Below are 27,418 nucleotides of genomic sequence, written 5' to 3'. Positions count from 1 at the left end.
AGAGTAACAAGTTACTTTTTAGAAAAAATTAGTAACCGTAACAATAACGCACAATTTTTATAAAATTCCCAACTCTGATTATACATAATTAATGAAACGTGAGACGTTATTACATAAAACTCGCGATATAATTTTCTAGACAAGTTTTCATTTACATCGTCCTACTTATCACTCTTTTAAATTTATAGCGTCTTTAACACTTTCACTATCTTTGAAGGTGTTTGGTAGATCTTCGAAAGAGACATTGCTTACTTACTCCCTCACGGTTGCGAAGTTTTATCGCACCCACGAAAGGTATTTCCTGAAAAGTTTTCGGATACCGCGGATTTCTCCCGCATCAGGGTACCACAGCACGATGCCTTTCTATCGGTAACGGCGTTTATCTTTCTCACCGTTTCTCTACAACGTACATTTTTCTTTCATCCGATCCAATATAATTCTACGATCGCTCGTGTTAGGTATTTCAGGATAAGCCTTTTGATAATTTATCGACAAATAGACGATTGCTGCAACAATGAATCAGCACACATACACATATTGGATGTCCCATTTTCTACGTAACTATTTTCAAAATTATACTAGTTAGTTGAAAAGAAAAGTTTTTTATATTAAAATCTATTAGAGGAGCATTTTATAATTTTTCGATAAGTGAATCTCCACTTTAGTCGTTTTTTAAATTTGAAATATTTATTGTATAATAATTATTAAGATTTAAAATAAAATTAGGTCGAAAAATTAAAATTAGGATTGGATATATATATATATATATATATATAAATTGGATATAAATAATTATGAAAAGATATAGATTTATAATAATAATTTTAGATCTTTCTAACAAATAAGTTCTATTAAATTTTTTAACAGGAAAATTTTATTTTTCTATTTAGTCCGTAAACAAAACTATTCTAGTCAAATTTTAGTCAATCCATTTTTGGACATTTTATTTTAATTATTTATATTAATTTTATTGAATCATTGGACTATTTTATTAAATCATTATTAAAAATATAATAAAAATAAAATTAAAAATATATATGAAAACTGTTACAATCTATGCAATTATTGAGTAAGTAAATCTGTCTCAGGAAAATCTGATTCGTTATTTTGAACATCAATTTGAAAGCTTTTAGTCCTGTTACGAAACTGGGAAGTTGTCATAGTGAACATATCTGCAGTGTATTTTCCATAAACTCGAATAGCAAAGAAGTGTTCCAATTTTCCGCTTCGTGAACATCCAAAGACTCGCTTCTCCGCCGCATAATTCTTAAACTCGTTGCACCGACCTACTATGGACCAGTTACGATGAGATACGCGATATATATATATATATATATATATATATATATATATATATATACATACATACATATATATGTACATGCCGTTATAAATGGAATAAGCACGTATATTTGCTCGCTCGTTTAAGTGCGCATATATATTTCTTTATATACGATCCAAATGCCAGCCGGATCGTTCCATATAAAATTGAATTTCCATATTTGCCTTTTAGATAGATGGACAAAATTGCATTTTTTAATTTGGAACAGCTCACTTTCTTGAGCTGTAATTGAATTAAATTATTGTACTATAATTACGTGATAGATTGTATCCATATAAAACTAAGAGAAAAAGAATATTTACAATTCATTTAAAAATAAAAAGCAGATTTTTCTTCATATTTACACATCGATATTGTTCCAATATCGAATTCACTAGTTTTACTTTATTCGGTGCAAACTTCATTTTTACTCCTTTTATCTTACTTTTTTTTATTTGAAGATTTTTGCATTTGAAAATCGACGAGAAAAAAGAATAATTCCATTTGTGCTTTGTCATTTTTACTCACGTAAGAGCTTGACATAATATAGAGATTTTTCGACAATTGATATAATTGCATTTTGCCAGCACGTTACATAAAGAATTTTGTTCAAAATATCAATGTCAATTTTATGTTAATGCTTTGAATTACACATTAAAAAATTATTCCTAGAGAGATTTGTATTTCTTACAATTAGATATACAACTCATAAAAGTCTGGAACCGTGAATTTACCATTTAATTTTTTTTCTACTAGCGCATAAGTTTGAACAGGGTATAATAGACGAGCATTTTAACATACAATAAAAAGCGAACGAGCGTTAGAGTCTTTTAAAATCGCAGATCGCAAATCTGCAAAAAGAAAACAACTCCGCAATCATGCGCGATCTGCGACCGCCATTTGTAATAACGTAACTACTCCGGCACGATTCACTGCTCTAAAAACGAAATGACTCGTAAAGTCGATGTCCCGCCGCTCCGCCTTACAGTAATGACACAAATTATTATGACTAAACGCTGTCAAATAGCTTGGAACAATTGCGAAGTCCGTTAAGTCCATCTTTCGCCACTTCACTCTTGATAGACATATCTTAAAATATATCTTCTTTTCTTTTCGTATAATCAGTTTAACGCAATTTATCTTTATTTGCAATATTTTCAAATTTTTATAATTTCATTCCAGTAATAATCCGCAATAGCAGATTCGCCCTTAAAAATAAATTGCATGCACCGTACAAATCAGATGCAATATACATCTTTCACAATTTTTTCCGATATATATTTGACATATTTGAGATGTTTCTTTCTTCCGTTTCATTTTTAACGTGATCTATCATTATTTATTAAATTTTGAAACTTTTAATAATTCTCTTTAATAATTGATAACGAAAAATTTAATTTCTAAATAAATTGTTGCATAAATTATATAAATGTAATAAATATTTCTCATCGCTTAAGTGTATCTCATATAACACATCATTTTTGCTTAATTTATTTTTAATCCTTAAATCATATTATTGAAAGAATGCTACGGAATGACGTAGTTTCAACTCAATTTGATTGCTTATAACTTTCATAAAAATGAACATATTGTAAAAAAATTTTTTAAATTAAAATACCAGATATTAAAGAATATAATTATATCAAGCAAATGTACGTATTTTTAATAACAAAGAAATTATAAGCAATGGAAGAAGTATTGGAAAATCATGAAAAAAGAAAAAACCATCAGATATGCCATACCGAGAAGACATTTAATATATAATTTATCTTCATTCGAATTATTTTTAAATTGATATTTCCGACTTTCCATAACAGTTTACAGTTAAAACTTCGGCACGCTTATAGAAATAGCTCTGCACAATCAAATATGATAAATGAGAAAGATTTTTAATATGACACATCAAGTCATATTAAAATTAGTTGATAAATACTATTCCTTAGAGAAAATGACGTTATTTGTCGTCATATTGACGTCAAAATGACATCTATACATTTGGATATCAAAGTGATAAATAACGTTTTGCTATCTAGGTCAAATGGGGTGTTTAAATAGATTGATATAATTTTCATTTAAGTAACATCCGTTAATTCTTCAACGCATCATTCCTCACGATTCGTCATAAAACGAGGTCGCATTTTCTGTTTCAGAAATCTCGCTCGAATGATCAGATAGTGACGCTGCAAGACGCAAACCTTCATGCCACCGGCATGTACAAGTGCGAAGTTAACGGGGAGGGGCCGAGCTTTAATACAGTCAGTGCCGAGGCGAGAATGGAGGTCATAGGTGAGTGGGCCGGTGTCGCGTTTAATTAATAATGCTTTTGAACGCGACCGCGTCGTCGTCTATCCTTTGGTAACTCGACTAAAGACTACGACGTGGTCGAGTTCGGCAATAGTATACTGAAAGCGAGAGAGAAAGAGAAAACCGTATCTCCTGATGAAGGAAACTACGAGTCGATACTTGCAGCTATCTTTCGTGATGTTCCATCATCCTTGACGGTGGAATGAGCCCGCTATTCTAACTGTGAATTCGCTACCACGTTTACACGTTCACCTGGCTACGATGGACCGATTAGTTCGCGAAATTAACAGCAACTCACCACCAAAGTGCTGGCGATATCAGATTACAGAGCCGTGTAAGTTTGCAAGTGTTATTGAGATTCGGTATTATTCGCAAGACAATCTAGCAGTCGGAGAATGTGGTAATTACCGAATGTCAAGTTCGCCTTATTGAAATAGTTGCACACTAATGAGATTAAACGAAAGGTAAATATAATATAAAAGACCATGGATAACTTTGACAGAGAAAAACGTGAATTGAAAGTAATCGAGAGATAATCGAGAATATAATTAAAAATAATTGAAAAAGATTGAATATTGCAATTTAAAATGTTTTAACTCGATCGTTTAATTAATATTTAGGATAAGAAATTTTTTTAATATAAATTATAATGGAAAATAGTTATATTTTTCCAAATTGCCGTGCAATGTAAATTTTATATCCATCTCTAGAAATGAAAATTCCACACTTATTATAAAAATATGCAATGTTATTATTGAAGTTATTTAAAAAATTATCATTTTAATGAATGAAATAATAGCGGAGAATATCAAATTATAAAATTGTACATGTCATATAATTATACCTGTCCTTTAATTTGAACGTTATATTAACGTAAGTTTTTTCAGATTTCCCGTTACCTTGTAACGGATTAAAAAAACAGCCATATAATCGCTTCATTGATTAGATGGACAAACAGATAATCGTTTGCTCCACTGACCAGTTCAAGCGGGTAAACGAATAACAGTTTGATTGATTAATCGTTCGGCTCTTTATTTGATTGCGCCATCGAACGCACGTACATACGCGTCCGTGCGGAGTTACAAATTCATCAATAATCTGCACTGAAAACGTCATCTGCCCTCTTTTTTTTTGCTTGTCTGTTATTCATTTGTTATTTGATCTCTGTGTATTCTGCGATTTCTAAATGCGAGCGCTTTTACCAGCTACATGATACAGCGGCGAAATACAGCATCGATATGTGTAATACTGCAAATATGACAGATTTTGTCCCGTGACAAAGCAAAGTATGAAATAGTAAACGCGGCACCGGACACGCGCGATTTCTGGCATATTACGCTAATTTTTTTTTTTCAAGATTACACTTTCGAATGTTGATCGCAACGAACGTGACTTCCACGTGACGTTTCGGATATTGACTGATCAATCCATGATGGATACCAATCTGTAGGTGCGTATGCTGTTCTTACGAGGATCAAAGGAAACGTATCTAATTATCTCAAGCACACGTTAGATGCGGTATCCGTTGCAATAGGATTATCATACGGTCAAAGTGGGCGCGATACATGGTACATAGTGGCTCCGAGTTGGATATTAACTCACCTCAGCGTGGGTGGTACGAACAAGAGAAGGTAGACGCGATTACGAGGGACTCGCCCCGCTATTGGTAGACGTAATCGTCTTATAATTATTTCGCCACAATACACTGTCTACCTTTCGTAAATGAATATAATTCGTGAACGGCAAAGTGTGGGCTGCGGTGAACGGATTTTAGAATTATTGCAGGAAGAAAATACCGACGAGAGATGTAAACAACAATATGTACATTAAGCGCATTTATTCTTCAGTTAATTCTTCAAACGGCTATCCGCTCGCGCGGAAGTTACGTTGCACGTAACAAAAATAATTTCGCGTATGTCGTTAACAATTCAATAAAGGAGATACATTTAAAAACGGACGTGTAATTCGCTGGCTGAAATGTAATTAATAGAATTTAATAATTTTATATTTTGTTTTGTCAGTACCAAAAAATATAAAGCATGCAATAAGAGCCTATGGGTCACGAAAACAATTTTGATTGAAAAAATAATTACTTTTTATATGATATAAATAACAGTTTAACCCCCCGCACTCTCAAAAATGTTCTCATGCAATCGCGTTACATAAAAATATACATATTCATATGTTTAATTGCGAGATGTATATTATCAAATGTGTTTGGAATATAACTTATATATTTCGAAAAGAAAATTTATCATCTTTATTTACTAATAGTGAAACTTTAACAAAAATAAGAAAAACAATCTTACATTTGATCAGAGTTGATCTTGGTGATTAATAATATGTAAATTTTTCAAATTTATTTTTTGATTCTAACTGCGCGCTGATTCAATTTATCGGAATTGAAATGCAATCTTAAATTAAACCTGAAATAATATCATAAATTAAATTGACTGTCAGTTTAATGTTATTGCTAATAAATAATTTAAAAATTAGAGGGTACTCCAAACTTTTGAGAGGCAGTGTATATTATTCAAAGCATCAAATAAATGATGCAAAATCGCGTGATGATTGGTTTTTCTTAGAAAAATTTAATATAGAAATGTAAAATTAAGTACTTATTTTGACTATCAAAAATATTGAACTTTTTAAATTCTTCAGAAATCTAGAATCTTTAAAGAATAAAATCTCACTCTTAAAGATCGAAAATTCTGTCACTCTTTTCAAGACTAGCAGAATTTTCTTTAGAGATTTTATTCCAAAAAATTTAGAGATAGCGCTTTTACTTATTTTGAATATTAAAAGCGCTATTGTTTACTGCTATTAATACTCAAAATAATAAATTTTTAATATTATATTAACCAGTATTAAATTGAATTTCTATAAAGGTCACTAATGCGAGAACGAGAAAGTTAATTGCGTGGGAGTCAGTATCACGCGCTTTCCTACATCGCTGAGATGTGAAACGTGCCAACTTGCAGAATTCCGAAAGAAAAAGACCACGCCGTTATTTCTCGCCGTGTCGCGTCATTCGACTTGAGAAAGAGAAAAAGGAAGGCACGGACGTGCGTTTTCGCCTGCGTTCTCACGAAGAGCATAGAATTCATCCGAGTGGCGCGCGAAGCGTGGACGTTAAAGTTTAAGTGTACATAAAGCCGTCGAAACGCGATAAATATTACGGCATCGTAAGTCTTAAGCCGTAACTAGGCACCGTCGAGGCCGCCATGGGCTACACCAAAGAAGACGGAAAAAGTGAAAGAGACTCAGGATGTTCCGCGCGCCAGCGCGAGCAAGATACTCGTTGAGGATGGAAGAAGGGTGGTAGGATAGATGGGGGGAATTTTAAGATTGTTGTAGAAGCCTCGAGGAGGCTGTCGTCGTGCCAAGTTTTGCCGGCCTGTCGGCTTTTTGTCTCTCACTGCATCTTTGCGACGAAATTTCCTCCCTCGCGCCAGCTCGCGAAAAGATCGATAACTCGCGTCGTTCGCCTTGCGACCTTTCACTCGCGATTGCAGTGAACTTTGAGCTGTGAACCATCACGAAAAATTCAGTAAGTTTTATAATTAGACATGGAGATACAAAAGTAAAATATCCGATTTTCTATTAAATGTAAAATGAGATCACAGACAGCTGGATTTTGTATTGGAGACAATCTAGCTTTTTTTACTGTCAAACGTAGCTATTCTTTTTTTCGTTTGCGTAAAAATAGATATCTGATTGCGTTTTCATAGCTGATTACATCTCACTTTCTCCTAACGGTCGAACTCTTGCACTCTTTTTTCTTTTTTTTTTCCATCTCATTTCTTTCACTAATGTGCAAGTTCGATCGCGATGTCGAGCGAGTGCGTTTCAACGGGAGTAAGCGAGCGTGAATTATTCGAATTTATTTCGTCGCCATGCTGTCGGCAAGACGATAACTTTATTGCCAAATGTTAAAGCACGCTAAGAGTTAATTGCATGGGAACTTGCTAGTTGCTCGATCAATATCTGTGTCCGCTATATATTTGTCATATCAATATTAATTATTCATTTTTGCAAGAAATTTTTTTCGACGGCATCCAAAATTCCAATTATAAATTTCAATTACATTTTTTGCTTTTCATAATAATATCATTTGTTTGTCTTTTTTGTCTATCAACTCAATAGATTTATAAAAAATTCAAAAGAATTTTCATATATTCTTCAAAAAATGTTTTTTCGCTAACATTTTATTTGAACTGATTGCAATGTACTCATGCATACTAAAATAATTTAATAGTAATTCAATTCATTTAAAATTATTCAACTGAAAATAAAAACAAATAATCCGCATTTGTCAGTTGGAAACGTTATTAACGCAGCTTCTGGCGGAAACGTCAGTTAGGTAGGATCGAGAAGATGGTTATTGTAAGACCTGGAATGACTTCGTTGAATATTCCGAACGGAGTGTCGCGGTGGCTTTAGAAGCTTATCTAGAAGATGCACTTTTATCGGGATGGTATCTTCGAGAGTGATTTTGATAAAAATTATCCGGTCGTCTTACATTAACCCACAATGGAGTCGATTTAATTATAATGGAGAAAACGACCACGGAAATCAAGTTTTAATGCACCCAAGAAATTTCATTCTGTTCCTTATGTGTATATATATATATATATATATTCTTTGTGTGTGTGTGTGTGTGTGTGTGTGTGTGTGTGTGTATATATATATATATATACATAATGATATAAAAAACATATCGTTTTAAAAAATTTAAAAATTGATATAAAATTGATATTAATTATTTAAAAATTATTATTAAATTTAATATGCATTATACTACTAAATAATGTAATCACAAGCATAATCAATAAGTATCTATTCATATACATATATATATATATATATATATATATATATATATGTGCGTAAAAATAATAAGATTTCTACAGTATTGCAGAAATAATTTCTGTAAAATTTTTATTTAAATTAAGAATTTTTCCATTAATCTTCTTAAACGAGTGTTATTTAAATAAATTATTTATATATATATATATATTCGTCTCAGAAGATTAATGGAAAAATTCTTAATTTAAATAGAAATTTTACAGAAGTTATTTCTGCAATGCTGTGGAAATCTTATTCTTATTTTACACATTTTTCGCATATAATTTAGCAAAAAAGATTAAATTCGAAAATATGATACCGCATATCAAAATCTTTTTAATTTTAAATTTGTTACAAAAAACATGTAGCCATGTAAAAAAAGTCATAAAATTATTTTAATTTAAAAAAAGCAAAATTAAAAATAAAAATCAAGCTTTAACGTCAATTTGTAAATAAAAGAGAGCATCTATTTCCTATCCAGAGAACACTCTGCCTGGCAGAAAATATACGCATCAAACGCGCGTTCGGCCTCGACCATCGTCGTAAATTTCACGAGTGTTTCCCAAGCGAGCGCACCTAATCCCCGATGCATTCTTATGGAGCTCACTTTCCCGGCTTCGACTATTAATCGTGTCTACGCGACGGCGTATTGTACGGCCGCTTCATTATGAAGAACATTAACGCGAGCGGCACGTATACGCCAAAATTTAAAATGCACGAGATCTAAAGCTCGGTTAATAAACGCGTTTAGTGGCAGTAAAACTTCTTGCTAATGGCGCGCCCGACTTTATATGCCTTACCATGCAAAGTTCCCAAAGAGAAAAGCTGTTTTTTATACCGCCGAAACAATGTGGGGTTTAGTATTAGACGTCCTGGGAGAATAAGGCTGAGATAAGCAACCGCATTTTGAGAATTGTCTCTTCGTGCTCTTTCTCTCTTTCTTTTCCCAGAAGTTAAGAAGGTAATTTCTTTTGAATAGTATTTGCAAATTTTATTTCTACGGAGATTATTTTATACATGTACTCCAATTTAGAATTACGAAAAAATTGCACTCGCATATTTCTTTTCTTTTTACATATAGAATGTCACAACCGCATTTCCTCTTAAGAACGTATTCTTGAGATAATTTTGAGACGAAAATCTTAATATAAAAATGTCGAGACTACAATAATTTTTTTAATTATAAGCTAACTTTAAATGCTTTATAAGTAAAAAGAACCATTTTATTTTTATAGCCTCTATTATTATTTCTGGATTCTTTTGAATATTCTAAGACGGAAGTCCTTATACAAAAATCGACATTATAATAGTTTTTGAATTACAAACTATCTTTAACCAATTATAATTCAAACTTTCTTAAGAGGAAATGCAGTAGTTTGTGGGATACCCTATATAGTACTATATTTACAATAAGATTATACAATATGTACTTCTTTTCTGTCATCTTAGAAATGAAACAGTAGCTTTAAGACGAGCTAAAATGAACGGCGTCATGTCGTATAATTAACGCACCACGGATACATCTAACAATTTTCTCAAATTGTTTCGCAGCACTACCTCAAGAAAGGCCAACGATAACCGGAGAAGAAAAGGTGTATGCCAGCGGAGACGTGCTCGCGCTGAATTGCACCAGCGGCAAGTCCCATCCTGCCGCAAAACTCAGATGGTTCGTTAATGGCCAGCAGGTGAGTGCAATAGTTTTTCAACGTTTATATTTCTCGCAGCATCGAGGAAAATGTTGCACAAGATAGAAATGTCGTCTGCGCATTGAACTTTCAATCATTTCGGTCAAAGATAATACAGATAAACAAACTAGATGTACGGTAAGAAAAAAATAAAATGATCGATGTTATATATTATTTCCAATGTGATATCTTTGCCGAATGGGAGCGTTTACAGTGTGTACCCACTGTCACATGGATGACAAAACTTGCACAAAATCTATAGGATACATATATGTATAACGGTGAAGCTTGGAATAGCACGTGGATAACACTGGCGGGCAGAAGCGGTTACGCGTTGGGGTTGGACGGGATTGCATCGGTACTGGTGAGGGGATGGAAAATATGTGTGTGTGTGTGTATGTGTGTGAGAGAGAAAGAGAGGGAGAGAGCGCGCGAATGGCAAGCTGGTTCCATGGTAAGCCGACTGAGAGTTTGACCATCGCGGCGATGTGGCTCGATTTCATCGCGTAAGCAACGGCGACGCTTGATGAGCCAAAGCTCCAATTAACGACCGGCGAAACGGATCCCTCGTACAGCTGCACCCGCCATCACTGTGCGATATTCCAGTACTTGGAAGCCTTGTAATGCGCGATCAGTGTTGCGCCGTGGTTTTGCCCACCTATAATATTATTCTCCTGCCGTTAGTTTCGAACTCCCCGTTTGTAACCCCGTGGAGATAATCGCGAAAATCAGACAAAAGGAGAGTCCAAAGCATGCATTCAAAAGAAAGAGACGAGATCGAGAAAAAAAGCTATGGTTCTCTAATTAATCCGCGACGCGCAATAGAAAAGAGTCAATTTGCGTTTGCGATGCAGGAAGCTAAAGGGGAGAAAAATGAAGGATTTGCGCGAATCTCCGCTTAATTATTATATCTCCCCTTGCCGCATGATGATCTGAGATAAATCCGGAAATGGATTTTATTCTTGCCTCGGTCGTTCGTTTTTCACTAATGTTTTGGAATCTAACACTCGCTTGCCGTACGTCGTGTCTGTTTTTCAGTAAGAACAGATACGCGATAAATCGACGTAAAGATGCGCGCGCGCGTGCGTGCGTGTGTGTGTGTGTGTGTGTGTGTGTGTGTGTGTGTGTGAATGAGAGCGGGAAAGAGAGAGAGAGGGGAGGAGAGAGAGAGATAATGAGAAAGAGAGAGAGATAGAAAGTTCTATTCGGCGGGCGGGATTCTTATTTCTCTCGTTTTACGTTATTATTACAAAGTTTCCTTTCTCTCGCCACGTCACGAATAATTCAATCCTTCTATCGCTCGAGGCCGCCGGAGCTTCTATCGCATGCATATTGATGTATCGTTATCGGCGTTGTCGGGGTGAAGAAAACCCGGACGTACTTCTTGGCTCTAAGCGAGAATAGGGAAGAAGTTCGATAAAATCGTTGAAGATAAATGGCGAGAATATCTCCAGCTTTTTTTTTTTTACCGCGGCATATAATTATTTTTGTCTACCCTATTAATGAGAATAACAAGAATAGTTACACATATTGGAAATAATATCTGGAAATAATATAAGGATTAAGTTATAAAGAGAACACAGATTAATCCGACAATTAATATTTTTATACTCCAGCGGCGTAAAAATGTGAGTTGTGAAATATTATTTTGTATGGATATGTTTAACATATTTTTTAAATAACTATTCTCTATAAATCTTTAAATGTGCGATTCCATCAAAAATCCGCAAGAAAACATTATGTTCATTGAAACTTTTATTTTTTAGAAATATCATATTAAGCTATTTAACATATTTCATTTAATATTTGTTTAGATTCTACTTAATTTTTTCAAAAAATTGTAATTAAATCAATATCCATAATATAACATTCTCAAATATGAAGTATTAAATCGAAAACAATTAATAATTTACAATAAGTTAATATGATTTTAATTGAGGTACATCCCAAATCGTTTACATAAAAAATGAGGTGACTACATCCATTAATCTTATCATAGAAAAATTATAACTTAAGCATATACGGAGAGAATTTTTTTTCTTAGAATTTACTCCGAAAATATGATAGTCCTGGGATAACATTGTATTTCAAAGAATTTTATGTAAATTTTCTCATTCATTAATAAAACTACAATAAAATATATAATAAGTTTGATTAATTTTACTGAAGTGCACAATAAAAATCTTTAAAATATTGTATCACAACTATCATATTTTCAGAATAAATTTTAAGAGACAATTCCGTGTAGTAAAAAAAAAAAATGTTGATAGTTTTCGTCATTTGTATTCTTATTGTTACATTAACTTAAGTATACAGTGGAGCAAGTATTGTTATAACTGAGTGTTTCTCACAATGAGTGTTTCTCTCAGGAGGATCGTAACACTGCCGAAAACATGGAATTACGGCGTCTTGACTATTCAATTTGCGAAACTTGAAATGGGCCATCTTTTTCACCGTTTACACGAGAGATTACCCGTCGGCCGCGATGTGCACGGATGGAACCACGCGGGAGAATGTCAATAAACGACGCTCTTACGTCGAGAATAGGCAAATCACGTCACGTAAAGTGCAAGTGCTTTTCGACGAAGCTTTAAAGACCCCGAAGATTACGCCAATATAACGAGCGACGCTCCTCCTAGAGCCCTACAGTGAATCGCATGCGGCGGCGTTGAAACTTTCTTCCTTATCTTTCGGACTCCGATCTTCCTTTTCCGCGGGAAACACACCTCTCGCTTATGCCTTCTGCCCCCTTTCGAACCGTTTTCCTTTCGAGAAAACTTTGCAACGCTCCCAACGACGTCCATTAGAAGTTGCGCGAGTTTAGTATAGCACTTAACAAGTAATATTGTTTCGGAAATGTTCGTGTCGCGAGACTCGAAAAACCTGTTAACGCGAGTCAAGTAATCTCACGAAACGAAAAAGTTCGATCACTCGCCAACTTGAGGAATATGTCGTGGATGAGCAGCGTGATAGGAAAATCGTATTGTCGTCATAGAGTGACGATAAAGGCAGTTATAGAGACTGAATGTTCGATTTTTAGGGTGCTTCTTTCTTCAAATTTATAGGTTTCATTTCGTTTTTCACATTTACGATCAATGAATAAATTTTGTATTTAATTTCTACTATTTAGCACTTCGTATAGTATTATAATTTTTAATTTTTAATGATTTAAATTGTAGGGGAGAGTTGCCAAATGCGTACTGGTTGGCTAAATCGTACTTTTCAATATTTTATATTATTACTTAAGGCAACTTAGTAACAATAGTAGGCAACTTAGTAACAATAATATAAAATACATAAGAAATGAATAATGTAAACAAAAATATAACAGCCTATGCCTTGTTTTACTGAGCAGCTTTTTAAAAAATTAGGTTATCATCTGATATTAATTTTTAATCAACTCATGTAATTGATAACGTGATTATCCAATTTTATTATAAATTTTTGTATTTTTATAAAAGAAGATTTATTGTAAAATATTTTACATTCACTGTATATGTATTCATATTTGCAACTATTATAAAGATTAAATCGATATTTTTACAAAATTCATCAAGTTTCCTAAATCACAAGATAATACTGATAACTGACAATAATAAAACTAATAATTGATATCTATACAAATGTCACGTGCAAAAATATATTTCAGCTAATTTTATTTCATTTGTCTTTTTATTATTGTCATTTAATAATATAATATTTAATAATATTATTGTTATTTAATAATTATAAAATATTTGATTTTCTTCAATAAATTATTAATATTAAATATTAATTAATTTTTAGGTATTAGTTAATGATTAGTTAATGATTTCTTTTATTAATCTCTTATACTTTCAATTATTTTCATTCATAAATTCAATACTTTAAAAAAGAATACGATAAAAAATACCTATAGGTACGATTAGGCGACCAATTGTCCAAATCGTATCTTTTACAATATGTTACAAAAAGACTCATAAAAAATTAATTTATTATTAATGAAAAGTTAACATGTAATAATAATCTAAAACTTCAAGCTACAATTTCTAATGTTCATTTGCAAAAAAACAGTGCCAAACGGAAAATATAATAAAAAATAGGTTAAGTGGTACGCACTCGGCAACTCTCCTCTACATTTTATGTTACAGATATATCAAGTGTATAGTCTCTACAAAAAGTGATTGATATTGATATTTTACGTATAAAAATAATTGTTTTATAGATTTGAAATAGTTCAATAAGGACAATATTTAATACAGTTTATTGTTTGAATAAAAATTTTCTCATTTTTATCTTAATTATTTAAAAAAAAAACACGTATATTTCTTATTGAAATAATTTTTGATCCACGTTAGATCATTGTCAAATGTTTTATATTCAAATACAATATAAAATTTTCAAATATATAATATAAAACATTCAAAATACAATACGGGAAAATCCACAACTTTTTTATTTTACCAAAAAATGCATCCGTAATAATTGCTACATTATTCAGTTTTTATTTTAAAAGAATTATTTATTTTAAATATTTTTCTAATGAAAAAATAGTTTCATCAAATATTAACTTTTATATATGTGTTGTGCAAAATTTAAAAAGCAACTTTTTATAACTGCAAAAATATTCTTTTTCTTCTACTCTCTTAGTCGCGCATAAGAAGATAAGGTCATTCCGGATTATGATCCAGGAAAAAGCGAGACCAGCTGCATTCCAAATCCCTACTTTCGTGATAACCACTCGCTTTTTAACCCTTTGTCATCGTATAAGAGCGGCGAAAATGGCAGCACTCCTCGACGGTCGTTGCTATACCGGCCAAATGAGTATTTTTACGAATTATGTTACTGTAAAAGAAAGTGTTCTACGTTGTAGACTTACAATGCCGCCGGCAACACTTGGCCATAAACGAACATTATGTTGTAGTCGTGGTTTGTGTCTGCAAGAGACGGCAACAGATGGAGAGTAATTTCGCTGGTCCTAATGAATTATTTCTGGCCAAGCTATTACTAGTCAATGCGTAAAACGAAGGAACTTTTCGCGTTCGTTTCCTTGGTCTGAGTCCAGTTCAAAACACACACACGTTCATTTAAAAAAAAAAAAAAAACTATCATATTAAAACTATTACGTTACAATCAAAAGTCATGACTTGTATTATGATATCGGAGAACTTGCGCGAGACGTTTCGATAAGGAAGATAACAAGAAACTTTTGGAGGAAGTCTTGTTACCATATTGGAACTTGTTACTATTTCGATGGAGAACAAGTACAAAAGAAAAAGGCAAAACTATAGGGTAAAAATTGTAATATATATCTACGTATAGCGTGAGAAAATCGTAGAAAGAGAGAAAAATTGGAAACGGCAGCAATTGAAACGAATACAATCAACGGAATTAAGATTCAAATAGCTGAAAAATGATTTAATCATCCGGCTTTTATTTCCTTATTATCCCGTTTTTGTCTTTTACCGAGCGCACACCGAGACGAATTGCCGGACGACGATTGTTCAAAGATAGCGCGTAAGTACGCCATAGATATGCCAAGGAGACGACGAAATTGCATCGTATTTCTACACAAAGTAGAATATATGTAGCCGAATGTATAGTGTAGTTGCGTCAGGACGGAACACGTCTGGCTACAAAGGGACGTATGCATCCCGACAACAAAACCCAGGTGGAAGCACTGCAGAATTCATAAAACGATAGGGAAAACGCAAAGCGTTAGAATTTATCGATAATATGCCGATATACGACCACTGAAATATTCCGACGTGTATTCGTAATGTTACCCGCTAGATCTTCGTTGTTCTTGAGATGCCGATGTACTCTTTTGTACATCATCAGCATTCTTTCCTCAAGAGATGCTTATCCGTCCTAGAAGAGGAAGGGAGGGAAAAAGAGAGAGGGATGGCGACTGTCCTCGGCAACATTTAAACGACGTCGAAACACGAGCTCGTCGTTTTCGCCCCATTTGCGTAGCTGTGTCACAGCAGTCTCGCGATTTCGTTAATTACGAAATTCTGCGCTTCAAACGAGCGTCGTGTCGTACCGAAACTTTCGACGAAGTTTCGTCCGTCAACTTTCGCACGTTCCGCACCGTTGCCCGTCTTGCTTAACACGCGTACACGCATAAGCGTGGCCCACACTAAAGTTTTTCGTTTTTACAAAGAAAATATTCGAAACCCTCTAAAATGTCATGTACACGAAAAGAACGGTTTTGTTGAAATATCTAAAAAAAATATCTAAAATTTAGCTAAATATCAGATCTGAAAATAACTTCTTATATTATCAAAACATTTATGTAGGTCATCCAAATCGATTGTCAAAATGTCAAAACTATTTGCAGCATTGCTCATGCTTGATATTTCAATGAAATTATTTTGATAAGTCAATAAAATTATTTTCAGATCTGTATATCAGAAGTTAAATTTTTAGATAATTGAGCAAAATAGTTCTTACCAAGAACAATTTGGCGAACGCCAATGTGTGTATGTGTATAAGTAAGTGGATATGCAATGTGTGGATACGCAAAGGTGACTTGTTAATAGAAGACAATGGGATTGAGTCTCGACTTTCGAAGATAGACGGAAAAAATACATAGGATACAGTCATACACGTGTAGTAAAATGAGAAGAACGAAAGAGTTGGATGGAGAAAAGGCGGTGCGGAATAAGCGAGCAGAATTGTGTCGCTGTCGCGGCAAAAAATGGAAATTCCAGTCACATAAAATACGACATACGGGTATAAAGAACTTGGAGGACTTGAATTACAAAGCGAGATCCGTATATCCGACTGTTGCATGAAGTCGGAACATGGATGTAGCGAATCTGACAAACGCGTCTGAAGGGATCGTTGGAAGGTATCATTAATACATTTCAACGCACGTTTTTCAGCCTAATAAAAGTAAATAGTAAAAAATATATCTGCATTAATTACGGTTTTCCATTCTATGTATGTGGCATTAATAAGGTACAGGACGCTTTCACAATAAATTTGTATTGCAATTTCGCCATTCGAGATACACTCGCAATATATCGTAATCACAAATGCAGCATTTTATCTGTTTATTTATTTAGTCACAAATTGAATTGAACGATTCCAATCTTGCGAGAGACAATGCTGAAAATATGGAATAACAATTGCTTTTTTTCCCTATACATAACATATTTCTCTATAACATATTTTTACTGATCCTACTTTCAACATTTATTTTCGTGCAAAGTTTAGCAACAGTTTTTCGGTCATCCTATATTTTACAGCAAAAATTGCTGCTTTTTCGCAACGAATGTTTATTATAACATTTAATACGTCTCATATATAATAATAAGAACTTTATTCAGGATACCGACATTGTTTGCCAGCACACCTGTTTACATTTAATTCCATTTCGACACGATACTCTGTAATCATGCTCGTGATAATCTCGAAGCTACCCACGCCGATATTAACTTCGTCTCTAAACGATATTTGCTCGTTTTATCGCGTTGCACGCGAAGCATTGCGCACGGTGTGCATCTAGTAGAATCGGCAATCACGTCGAAGCATTACGCGGCTGCGTTATCGTCGTCCCGCGTCACATTTACGCTCCTCGTTTCCTCCTCAATGCGTTTGCGTTCTTTGAGGCGATACAACAATATATACTGGACGCATACCGGATGCATGCCGCTCCGACGTCTCTTGTTCCTCGGCATCGCGACAGAGTCTGGCTTACGATTTATTAGATGTATAATTACCAGGCACGTATATATTCCCTATGAATTTATGTCGTCCTTAAGGATCAGTTCCAACAAGAATCACACTTAATTAACACACAGGTTTAAATATTTAGATATAGTTACTTTTTAAGAGAATATTTAATTGACTACTTTTACTAAATGTTTCTATATAAAAAAGTTTTGTATTTAAATCAAATTTTTTCATTTTGTTTTGTTACTTCTTGAATTCTTTATGATAACACTCGAAGTTGAATAAAGTAACATAATTTTGTGTTATAATATTATTTTGAAAAAGAATTATAAATAACTATTATTACTTGGAATCTTGAATGAATTCAATGGTACCACTTGGATCTTATTTTTTTTAAATCGAAAGCACCACTTGAATACGTATTACTTGATTTGAGTATAAGAAAAACGCAATTATTACAAAGATATGTATCGTTTACGTTTTATTACATATAAATTAATAAAAATAATATCATTTGGATTCTACTTTTTAATTTTGGAATTTAACTTGGTCAGTTGACATTAAATCTTTCATATAAATGATATTACTTCAGTTCTTTCAGAATTATCTCGAATAAGATAATTTTTTAATTTTTATAAAGATACGTATCACTTAGATTTTATCATAAATTTTTTATTTTACATAAAATTAATAAATATCATTTGAATTTTACGTTTTAATTTGGAATAATGAGTATTTTCGAGAAGCGCGTACTCTTAGCGCCTTTTTAAATCTTTTTCAAGTAAGTTTGTTTTTAACTTTTTTTATACAATAATCAAATGTGAGAGACTGAGAATAAGGTAAAAAAAGAAATAAAATGATTAAAAAGAGAATCCATGCGGTTGGAGCGCAATATATAGATTTTTAATAAAACATTGCACGCAAGCCACAATTATACACGCAAAAACGCAAACGTTTCGATCATAAATTTTAATTCTCTTCATTGTGAACAAAAAACGCGAAAAGATCCTAATCAAGAACGATAATTGCGAACATTAATATAATTTAATAAAATATTCGTGAAAGGGCAAATTAAATTAATCGGTCGCTGTTGAAGTACGAGTGTATTGATCCATACGTACAAATTATAGTCGCTGAAGTAAGACATTATACATATTAATTAAAAAGAATTATAATGCCTAAAGTGTTTTTTTATAATATTATATATTTGCGTTTTATATTTTTTATTTTCCCAACAATTTGTCAATCTTATTAAACTTAATGATAACTTCTCAGATAGAATTAATGTACACAATTAGCATTAATCTAGATTGACGCGAACGATTCTAAGAAACAACAAAGATTTATTTACAGCAAGGTAGTTGCTCGTTTATTCATATTTCAAGCTTATAATAGCAATTGATCGATGGAACTTCGTGACGAGCGACATTCTTCCTCGATGCTACAAATGGAAAGTTACTTTCAATGCGATTCGATTCGATCACCACGAAAAGAAATGTTGCGCAATGAACGATGGTTTTTCCAGGTGAAGCCCGATTCGGACTTGATATTCGAACAGCACGGGCTATACTCGACGATATCGAGTCTACTGCTCGAGCTGGAGCCGGGTCATCTCGCCAGCGACAAGATAAACGTCAGGTAATTTCAATGTTTACAACATACCGTATATTTCCGTCGTTCGACAGAGCCGTTGCTTATGGCACCTCAGCGCATACTCCTCATAAATATACATTCGCTTACTCGCGAGTAGGGTAGCTCGTTTTACGCGAGTTTCACGCGATGGGATGCGATAATTTATCCTTCCGTTTGACCGGTCACTAACGATCCGACTTCAAAGAATGATAGAATGTCTTGTTGCAGGTGCGAGGCGACGGTACGATCGAGCCACGAAGTTGAGCCGTTCGTCGATATTCGCAATACCGAGGTCTTTGGTAAGCCCATATGACACAATACGATCGATTTTGAAGCAATACAATCGGCAAACGAATCGCGATCAAAGCTCGAGATCACGTGGAAATAATAATGACCTCGTGATTATAGACGCTCGAGCAGCCTGAATCTAATTATTTCAATCAACCTTCAGTTTAAATAGATTAAACACGCGAACGAAAAATTTGAAATTAGCGTTTGATTAATGAATAATTTTTCTTCTTGTTAAATTCATTTTAGATGATACAACATGAGATATCAGAAATAGAATTGTATGTATTATAATGTGATATGCCGTAAACGTATGATAAACGTTATGCATAAACGTAATAAACACTTACAGAATCAAAATTATATCTGCAAAGTTAATATTTGTGTTTAAATTTTCTGCTTTATGTCCACATATATACTATTTTACTAAACGGAAAATGTATGCGACATACCTGTAGTAAATGACTGACAAATTTAATAATCATAATTCAAAAATTTTAATTACATATATAATTTAATACAGCTATGTCTGAGAATAAATTATATGCTTGTGAAATATGAGAATAAAATTATTTACATTCACAGTATATCTTTATCAAATTACTGTACATAAATGCAGATAATTAAATAATAAACCATCAGAAAATGAGGAAATTCGAAAAAGAGAAAAGTGAGAAAACTAGTGCGAATAAAATTTAATATTCGCTTGTATAATATGATAATATTATATGTATGACATATTATATATAATATATTCTCTCTTATAATTCAAATATAAAATTAAAAAAAAAAATATATATATATATATTTTTTTTTTTTAATTTTATATATATATTAGGTGTTGGAATTAATTCGTAGCGTTTTACAAGTGATGGGAAGTACTTTCATTAATGTATTTTTTAATGCTCATGTGAAATAAATAACATTCTTTCATTAAAAAACGCTACGAATTAATTCCAACACCTAATATATACATATATATATATATATATATATATATATATATAGAGCACTATAGAAAATTTATTTTTATACACATTCTTTCTTTACATATATAATAATTACTTTATATTTTGAAGCATTTAAATCATGAATAAAACTCCGTCCCGACGAGTCTATTTAAAACAGTCTTCAATAATAATTATTCATCACAAATTAAGAACGGTTTTGCTAAAATAAAGTTTTAATCGGATTTTTCAACACTTCAATCATCTTTTCATGTAGAATCAAATAAATATCACATCATACAAATTAGAAATTCAAAAGCACAATATTTAACACATTTCGTGCCAAGTTTAGTAACGGAAGTAAATGAAACTATGAAGGATGTTTGTACTTGCAACAACTTTGATTATCGATATATCGTATACGTTTCTTTCAAGGTAACCACTCGAGGAAATGTACACGCTTTATTATTTCCTGGCATGCGAAATTAGCATGGGACCCGCCCGTTACAGCGGGGCCCAACTAATCGACCGACTCGGTTCCCGCGGGGAGCAAGGGTTGCGGAGAAATTAAGACAATAATTTACAACCGTTACCACCTGCCCTCGCAACACGCTCTCACCCAGCTGCACCTGCAGTTACTTTATCCTTTCCTTCGCCTCGCCCCACTGAATTTGCTCGCGACCGTGCGTTCGTTATCGTCTAATTTCTACTTAAATTAGTTTCGACCACTTTTCACTTTCCTCTCCTTGTTTACCTTCTTTTATCTTTGATATTCAGGCGTTATGAAGCAATCGACAGGCATATTATATCTATATTTGTAACAAGGGCAAAATTACAGTGGTGCGAAAGCATCTCGTTTCCCTGGCATGAGGTGTCGCCGATAGGGAAAATCAGATGGGCGAATCGGGGATGAAAAGGTAGGGGTGAATACGTGATTCATCAGATCGTACACAGTCGTTGTGTGTCTGTATGCATTCGCGTTTCCGACCCAACAACGCTCCCGGCAACGCTCGGTGTGCAACAGCGATTAAATATTTATCAACTAATCCCTCGCGTCACGCAATTCGAGTTACGATAAGAAATTCACGATTTGCGCGCGGCGTTACAGCGCACGAATACGCGCGCACACGTTCGTGGACACCGGACGTATGCCGATATACATATATCACGAGAGTTTTACCGCAATAGTATTTTTCGGGCTCGCCCGATGGACCATAAATCGACTTTTCGCGAGAGCACTCGTTTACACGCGACGCGGCGGCAATATTTCGTGACGATGTAAGCAGACTATTTTTCGTGGGAACGCGCAGACACTCGCAGTTGACTAGTCGTTGAAATCGCAATAGTAACATCCGAGAGCGAGAGAGAGAGAGAGAGAGAGAGAGAGAGAGAGAAATAGATGCACGCGGATCATTCTATGCCTGCAGCATTGTGCTCTCGATTCGGGTCAATTTTAACCAAAATGAGCCGCCGCAGCCGATCAGCCAGCGATTCACACTGTTTCGAACGCATATCTCTCTTTTATTAGGGCCACAAAGGTAATCAACGATTTACCACATTTGTATATATACGATTGTATTTGCCGGACAAAAAATACGTGGAAAAATATACGAACAGTGGAACACCTGCCGCGGATATATTTTTTGTTTTGTAATTTAGCGGGTGTTGTTACGTGTCGCGCTCTCTATTTTTGTAAATTATAGCTGGAATATCGGCGTTAAGATATCGGAAACGGTTACAGATGACACAAATTGAACAGTGTATTGTTTTAAAGAATAATCGATAATTTATCGCATCGCGATGGCCAGCGATAAAGAAGATAGTACATCGAAAAATATGCTTGTTTCTATAAAGATAAAGAAATAATACACATAAGAACCGCATAAGTTATTTCGCGTATATTACAGGGAAAAATTCATTTTGTTGAAATATCTAAAAATTTCTCCAAATACTGAAAATAATTTCGTTAAAATACTATCAAAATATTACGTATTCAACACTGTTAAATATTAAAGGTTTAAATTAATTTCTTAAGTTAAATAACATTTGGTTATTTTTGACTTTCAAGTGTGTAAAAATATATAATTTTATTACAAAACGTGTGGTTAGACTTAATCAACCTATTTCTGTTGAATTGCTCCGTTTCAACGAAAGTGTTCATTAACGTATATATTCACTTAGTAAATACTAAATTAAATTTGAATTAAATTTGCTACATGCTTCTTGAATAAATTGTTTAACTCCATTGTTTCAATTAAATTAACAATATATTGAGTAGAAGCAGTGGTGACCTGTAGAAATGATTAAAAATAACTCAAATGGGAATTATAAGTTGACATTTTGAATTTGACAATGTAAAGAAGTTCAAAAGTTCAAACATAAAGAGCTCCAATCAATTTTAGCAATCAGCCTGTCCGTCCTGTATAATTATTTTATTTTAGTCTAATAAAATTATTTTCAGATCTATATTTAACTAAACTTATAGATACTTTAACGGAACTGTTCTTTTTATGTGCGCCAGAGTGGTGAAATTTCTTCCAACAATACGAGTAGTAATTGCATTCCGATAAGAAAGTATACGTTTTCGATTCTACGACGAGATTTTTGAGAATGCATCGCGAGGTCGTGACGACCGTAACGACTCATGCATTACGAATGCGCAATGAGAGTGATCAAATGTGCGTTAGCTGCATACCGTCGCGTCACGCCGCGCAATACAAATCCCGCGGGCGGGCGAAAGGAATTACAATGCATATAATACGCGGCATTTGACTAGCTCCGCGTATAACTACGCTATTGTAAATCGACAAACATTTCGGCGCATACAAACGCGGCCTAGTTATCGGGATATTTTGCCGTCGTGCCGCGATGGTAAAGCGTCTGGAATATTCGAATCATAAGTCGGGCCAATTCCCACATTGTTATTAAACGCGAGACACGTTCCGCGGAAAATTCCTATGGAAATGATATAACTTTGATCTGTTTAATTTTGCGAACTTGGAAGATCGATGGGATCGTAGGAGTGAAGTTTTCGCGAACTTGAAGAAAATGAAAATATCCGTTCTGTAAATCTATGAATTATTTATGTATTTACTTACATAAATAATAGCGATGATAATCTTTATAACATTGTCGTAATTATATCTGTTGTTTACCGCAAACATTACCGAGAATGCCTATTAACGAAACACGAAGAGGAGACGCGTGCTTTTATCGTCGCTAGATACCCCAAAGGTACTCGGCCTAATTGCATAAGTGGGCCTCCGAATATCGACCGGGCGAGTCGAGCGTTGCACGACACGGGGTAAAAGGTAAAAGAAATAAACGCGAAGGAGCAACGCGGGGGAGAATCTTCCACGCGAGAATAAGAGGGAAAGAGGATGAGCAAGAAGGAGAGAGAGAGAGAGAGAGTCAGCCAGTGCCGATCGACGAAGTCAGGTCGAACAACGCAAGGTAGGAAGGAGAGGACAGGTAAAAAGAGGCAGGGCAAACCGGAAAAGACGTCGAACGACTCGAAGAAATTGCTCTTAACGATCTTCGATTTTCTCGTTAGACGGAATCGTTCTTGGAAGCGCTGTACGCGACGGCCAGCGTCGCTACGCCTCCTGCATTTACCGCCGAGCTAGCTACCTATAGCTCGAACCTCCGCCAACTATCAGTTTTCTTTCTATCAGCAGCCACCTTTCGTCTCCCCGTGTCACTCCTCCTACCTCATCCTCTCATCTCCTTCTTCGCACAACCTCTCAAATTATCCGCACCCTTCCGCACCCCCTTTTCCTTATTACTCCTTTAACCCAGTCGCAGCTTAACTCGGTCACGACGTCGTTGATCCTACCAAAAGGCATCCCGTTCGGCCGACTTTAATCCATTTTAATCGGACGGGATGAGTTAATTTTAAAATGTCCTCGTAATTTTACTCCTGCATATTTTGTTATGTAATTATATATTTGCACTCTGTCGAGTAGAATTAAACCGCGAACATTTATTATGCACAAAACCCTGCATATATCTGTCGTTACTAATTTACGATAAAACGTATGGATAAACTGTCATGAAATATAATTTATCTAAAAAGTTAAAATATTTTGTAGTAACGTAAATATTTAAACAATTTTTTATATATACTCATATATTTTTAAATTATTATAAAAACTGAAACTGAAATTATGAATTTAATGTTATACCTTATTGCCGAAAGTTATGTTGTATTAATAATTTGGTATAAAAAAACGATAAAAAATGAAATATTACGAACAAATTATAAATATTACGAAGCAAAAATTGAAGACAAAAATTTTTAAATATGAACACATTTACACTATTAAATTTAATGTTAAAATGTACTAAATTTGAATTAATTTTAATCATTTCGTAGATGATATCTGTCTCTTACTCAATATGTCGTTAATTTAATTAAAACACTAAAGTTAAATAATTTAACCAAGAAAATGTATTAAATTTAACTCGAATTTAGTTTATTATTTACCGAGTGCATACGTTAATATAGACGTATTTACTTTAAAGCTATAGTAATGGATTGATTCATATTTTGACACATATGAAAGTTAAAAATAACAAAATGTTATTTATCAAAGGATTCAGTTGTCATTGCTCCTTTGATATTTAACAGTAGAGAGATTTTATCATTTCTTTTGCAAAAATCACAGGGAAGATAATCTGTGACAGATCAACAATTTCGATATAGACTCTTCAACGAATTTCTCCTTTGGTGCGTTGCCTCCGTAGAAAGCGGAAAGACCGCAAAAAAAATTTTATTCCTCACAAATAATAACCGAAACGCAGCGACAATAGCTCTGGCTGGGTTATGTTGTATTGACGGCTGATATTGTATTTCTCTTTATATTTCCGGAATGAGTTGAATGCCGTTTCTTTCGAAGTGCGGATAGAAATACCGCACACATTCGTTCGTTCGTGGCAAAAAAAAAAGGGAAAAGAACGTGGAATAAATCTGAAAACTGTATCGAATAGACGATTTTCAGTAGCTCAATGGGCTTCAGGGCCTCCGAGTTATGTCATATGACTGACTCGTATTGTCTGCCTGTTTACGTTGCCTGAATAGCCGCCACATTGTTTCGCTTCGCACGCGATGTATGACGGTCAAGTTGTCACACGTCCGTGATTTTCACATTTTCTACGTACACAGAAACGTAACGCGGACTCTCATTCGATTTTATCGCGGTCGAACAATTTCTCATCTCGACAAAATTATTGAATTATTTCATAAAACTTTTAATTTATTATTGTAAAAAAAATATGTCGGATTATTATTATTCATTTCAATAAATCAGCCTCAAATATGATCTAGATAATATTCTATATCAATTTGTATGAATGTAGGATGTTTTTTGCGTTAAAAAATTGTTTACGTGGCACATATTTATGATTCATCATATATACGCAGCGTATTAATTTTTTTATATTGTTTAATGACTTCCGGCTAAATTTTGTTATTTCACGTTTTGCGCCTGTTTTAATATAGTTGAAGTAGGATAAAAGCACAACTAGAATGGGGAAACACTGTCAGCGTTAAGGATGCGTAGTAGCGAATACAAGAGTAAGGACGCCGTTTGCGAAGTCGTTCATCTCGTTACGAAATGTATCCGAAAGTTACACACGTTTCAGCTAAACTACTATTTCTCCAAAGAAAACTAGCTTATCGAGTTATCTCAAAGCATTCGTGCGTGACGAAGGTAACGATACCAATTCTAAACTCCTACTTGTCTTCTCTCTGACAATTTTTTAAAAATCCGTAACTATCATTGTAAATAGATTGTATTGTAAATAGATTAGATATGCACGCGAATCTCCAAATTTAGATTTTTCTTTTTGAAATATGTATAGGGTGAGAGATAATACAATTTTGAATATGGTACAATTCTGAACAAAATAAGATTTGAATCCACTTTTAGAGATGTAAGTTTGGTTTTGTCTTGTTTGATGGTACTCTTTAGTACTCTCCTCACAAGATTACAGTTACCAAACTTAAATCTTGAAATTGGATTTAGATCTTATTTCGGTCAGAATTATATCTTATTTGAAATTATGCTATCTCACTCTATATTGAAGCTTTATAATTATTCAATTAATACCTTCCTAACTTTGCTCACACTTTAGAGATCAAAGGAGCAACAGTAACCTTTGAGTTAAATAACATTTTATTATTTTTGACTTTCATGTAGGTCAAAATGTAAATCAATCTATTTCTGATTCCAAAGTAAACAACGTCAATATTATATACTTAGTAAATAATAAATTAAATTTGGGTCAAATTTAATACAGCTTCTTTGAGTTAAATTATTTACCTTCTTGTTTTTGATTGAATTAATGGTATATTGGATAGGAACAGTTGCGATCTATAGAAATGATTGAAAATAATTTAAATTGGGTATAATTTGACATTATGAATTTAAATACATACAGTATACACATACACATATGTAAAGACGCATAGAATCTGTATGTCCCTCCAGAAATTATATAACTTTCTATACTTTGCACTGCTTCTGATATAAAAATTAATCAATTTTCCAACAAAACTTCGCGATTCAATCATAATTTTTGTTGTTATTGGCTGCGTTCAGTAGAACGTTTATTTTGCAACTGTTGGAAGTTTTCTCCTTGCTGATTGGATTATACTTTTAGATCTAGAAGAATGGTCTTATCTCAGCAGACAATCATAAAACGGGTGCAAAACTGTTGTATTCTGCTGA

At 33.7% G+C, this 27,418-nt stretch overlaps 2 protein-coding genes across 4 annotated transcripts in view; one reads left to right on the top strand and one right to left on the bottom strand.

Annotated features, from left to right (window-relative positions):
• The window catches only part of Rh5 (Rhodopsin 5), a 273,046-nt gene that overhangs the window by 97,697 nt on the left and 147,931 nt on the right, over positions 1–27,418 (bottom strand). The gene's annotated exons all lie outside the window — the stretch shown is intronic.
• Positions 1–27,418, top strand: part of LOC105150411 (cell adhesion molecule 2) — a 95,961-nt gene that overhangs the window by 63,094 nt on the left and 5,449 nt on the right. For all 3 annotated transcript variants that reach the window (XM_087410833.1, XM_011063462.2, XM_087410832.1), the window contains exons 5-8: positions 3,472–3,607; positions 10,025–10,158; positions 19,346–19,458; positions 19,681–19,751. In XM_087410833.1, coding sequence (XP_087266959.1) covers positions 3,472–3,607; positions 10,025–10,158; positions 19,346–19,458; positions 19,681–19,751 — 454 coding nt within the window. The remainder of the gene's footprint in view (positions 1–3,471; positions 3,608–10,024; positions 10,159–19,345; positions 19,459–19,680; positions 19,752–27,418) is intronic.

The sequence above is a fragment of the Acromyrmex echinatior genome, chromosome 10, assembly GCF_024713525.1.
Source record: "Acromyrmex echinatior isolate Ae372 chromosome 10, ASM2471352v2, whole genome shotgun sequence".
NCBI lineage: Eukaryota > Metazoa > Arthropoda > Insecta > Hymenoptera > Formicidae > Acromyrmex > Acromyrmex echinatior.
This window is presented reverse-complemented; position numbering and strand designations above follow the sequence as displayed.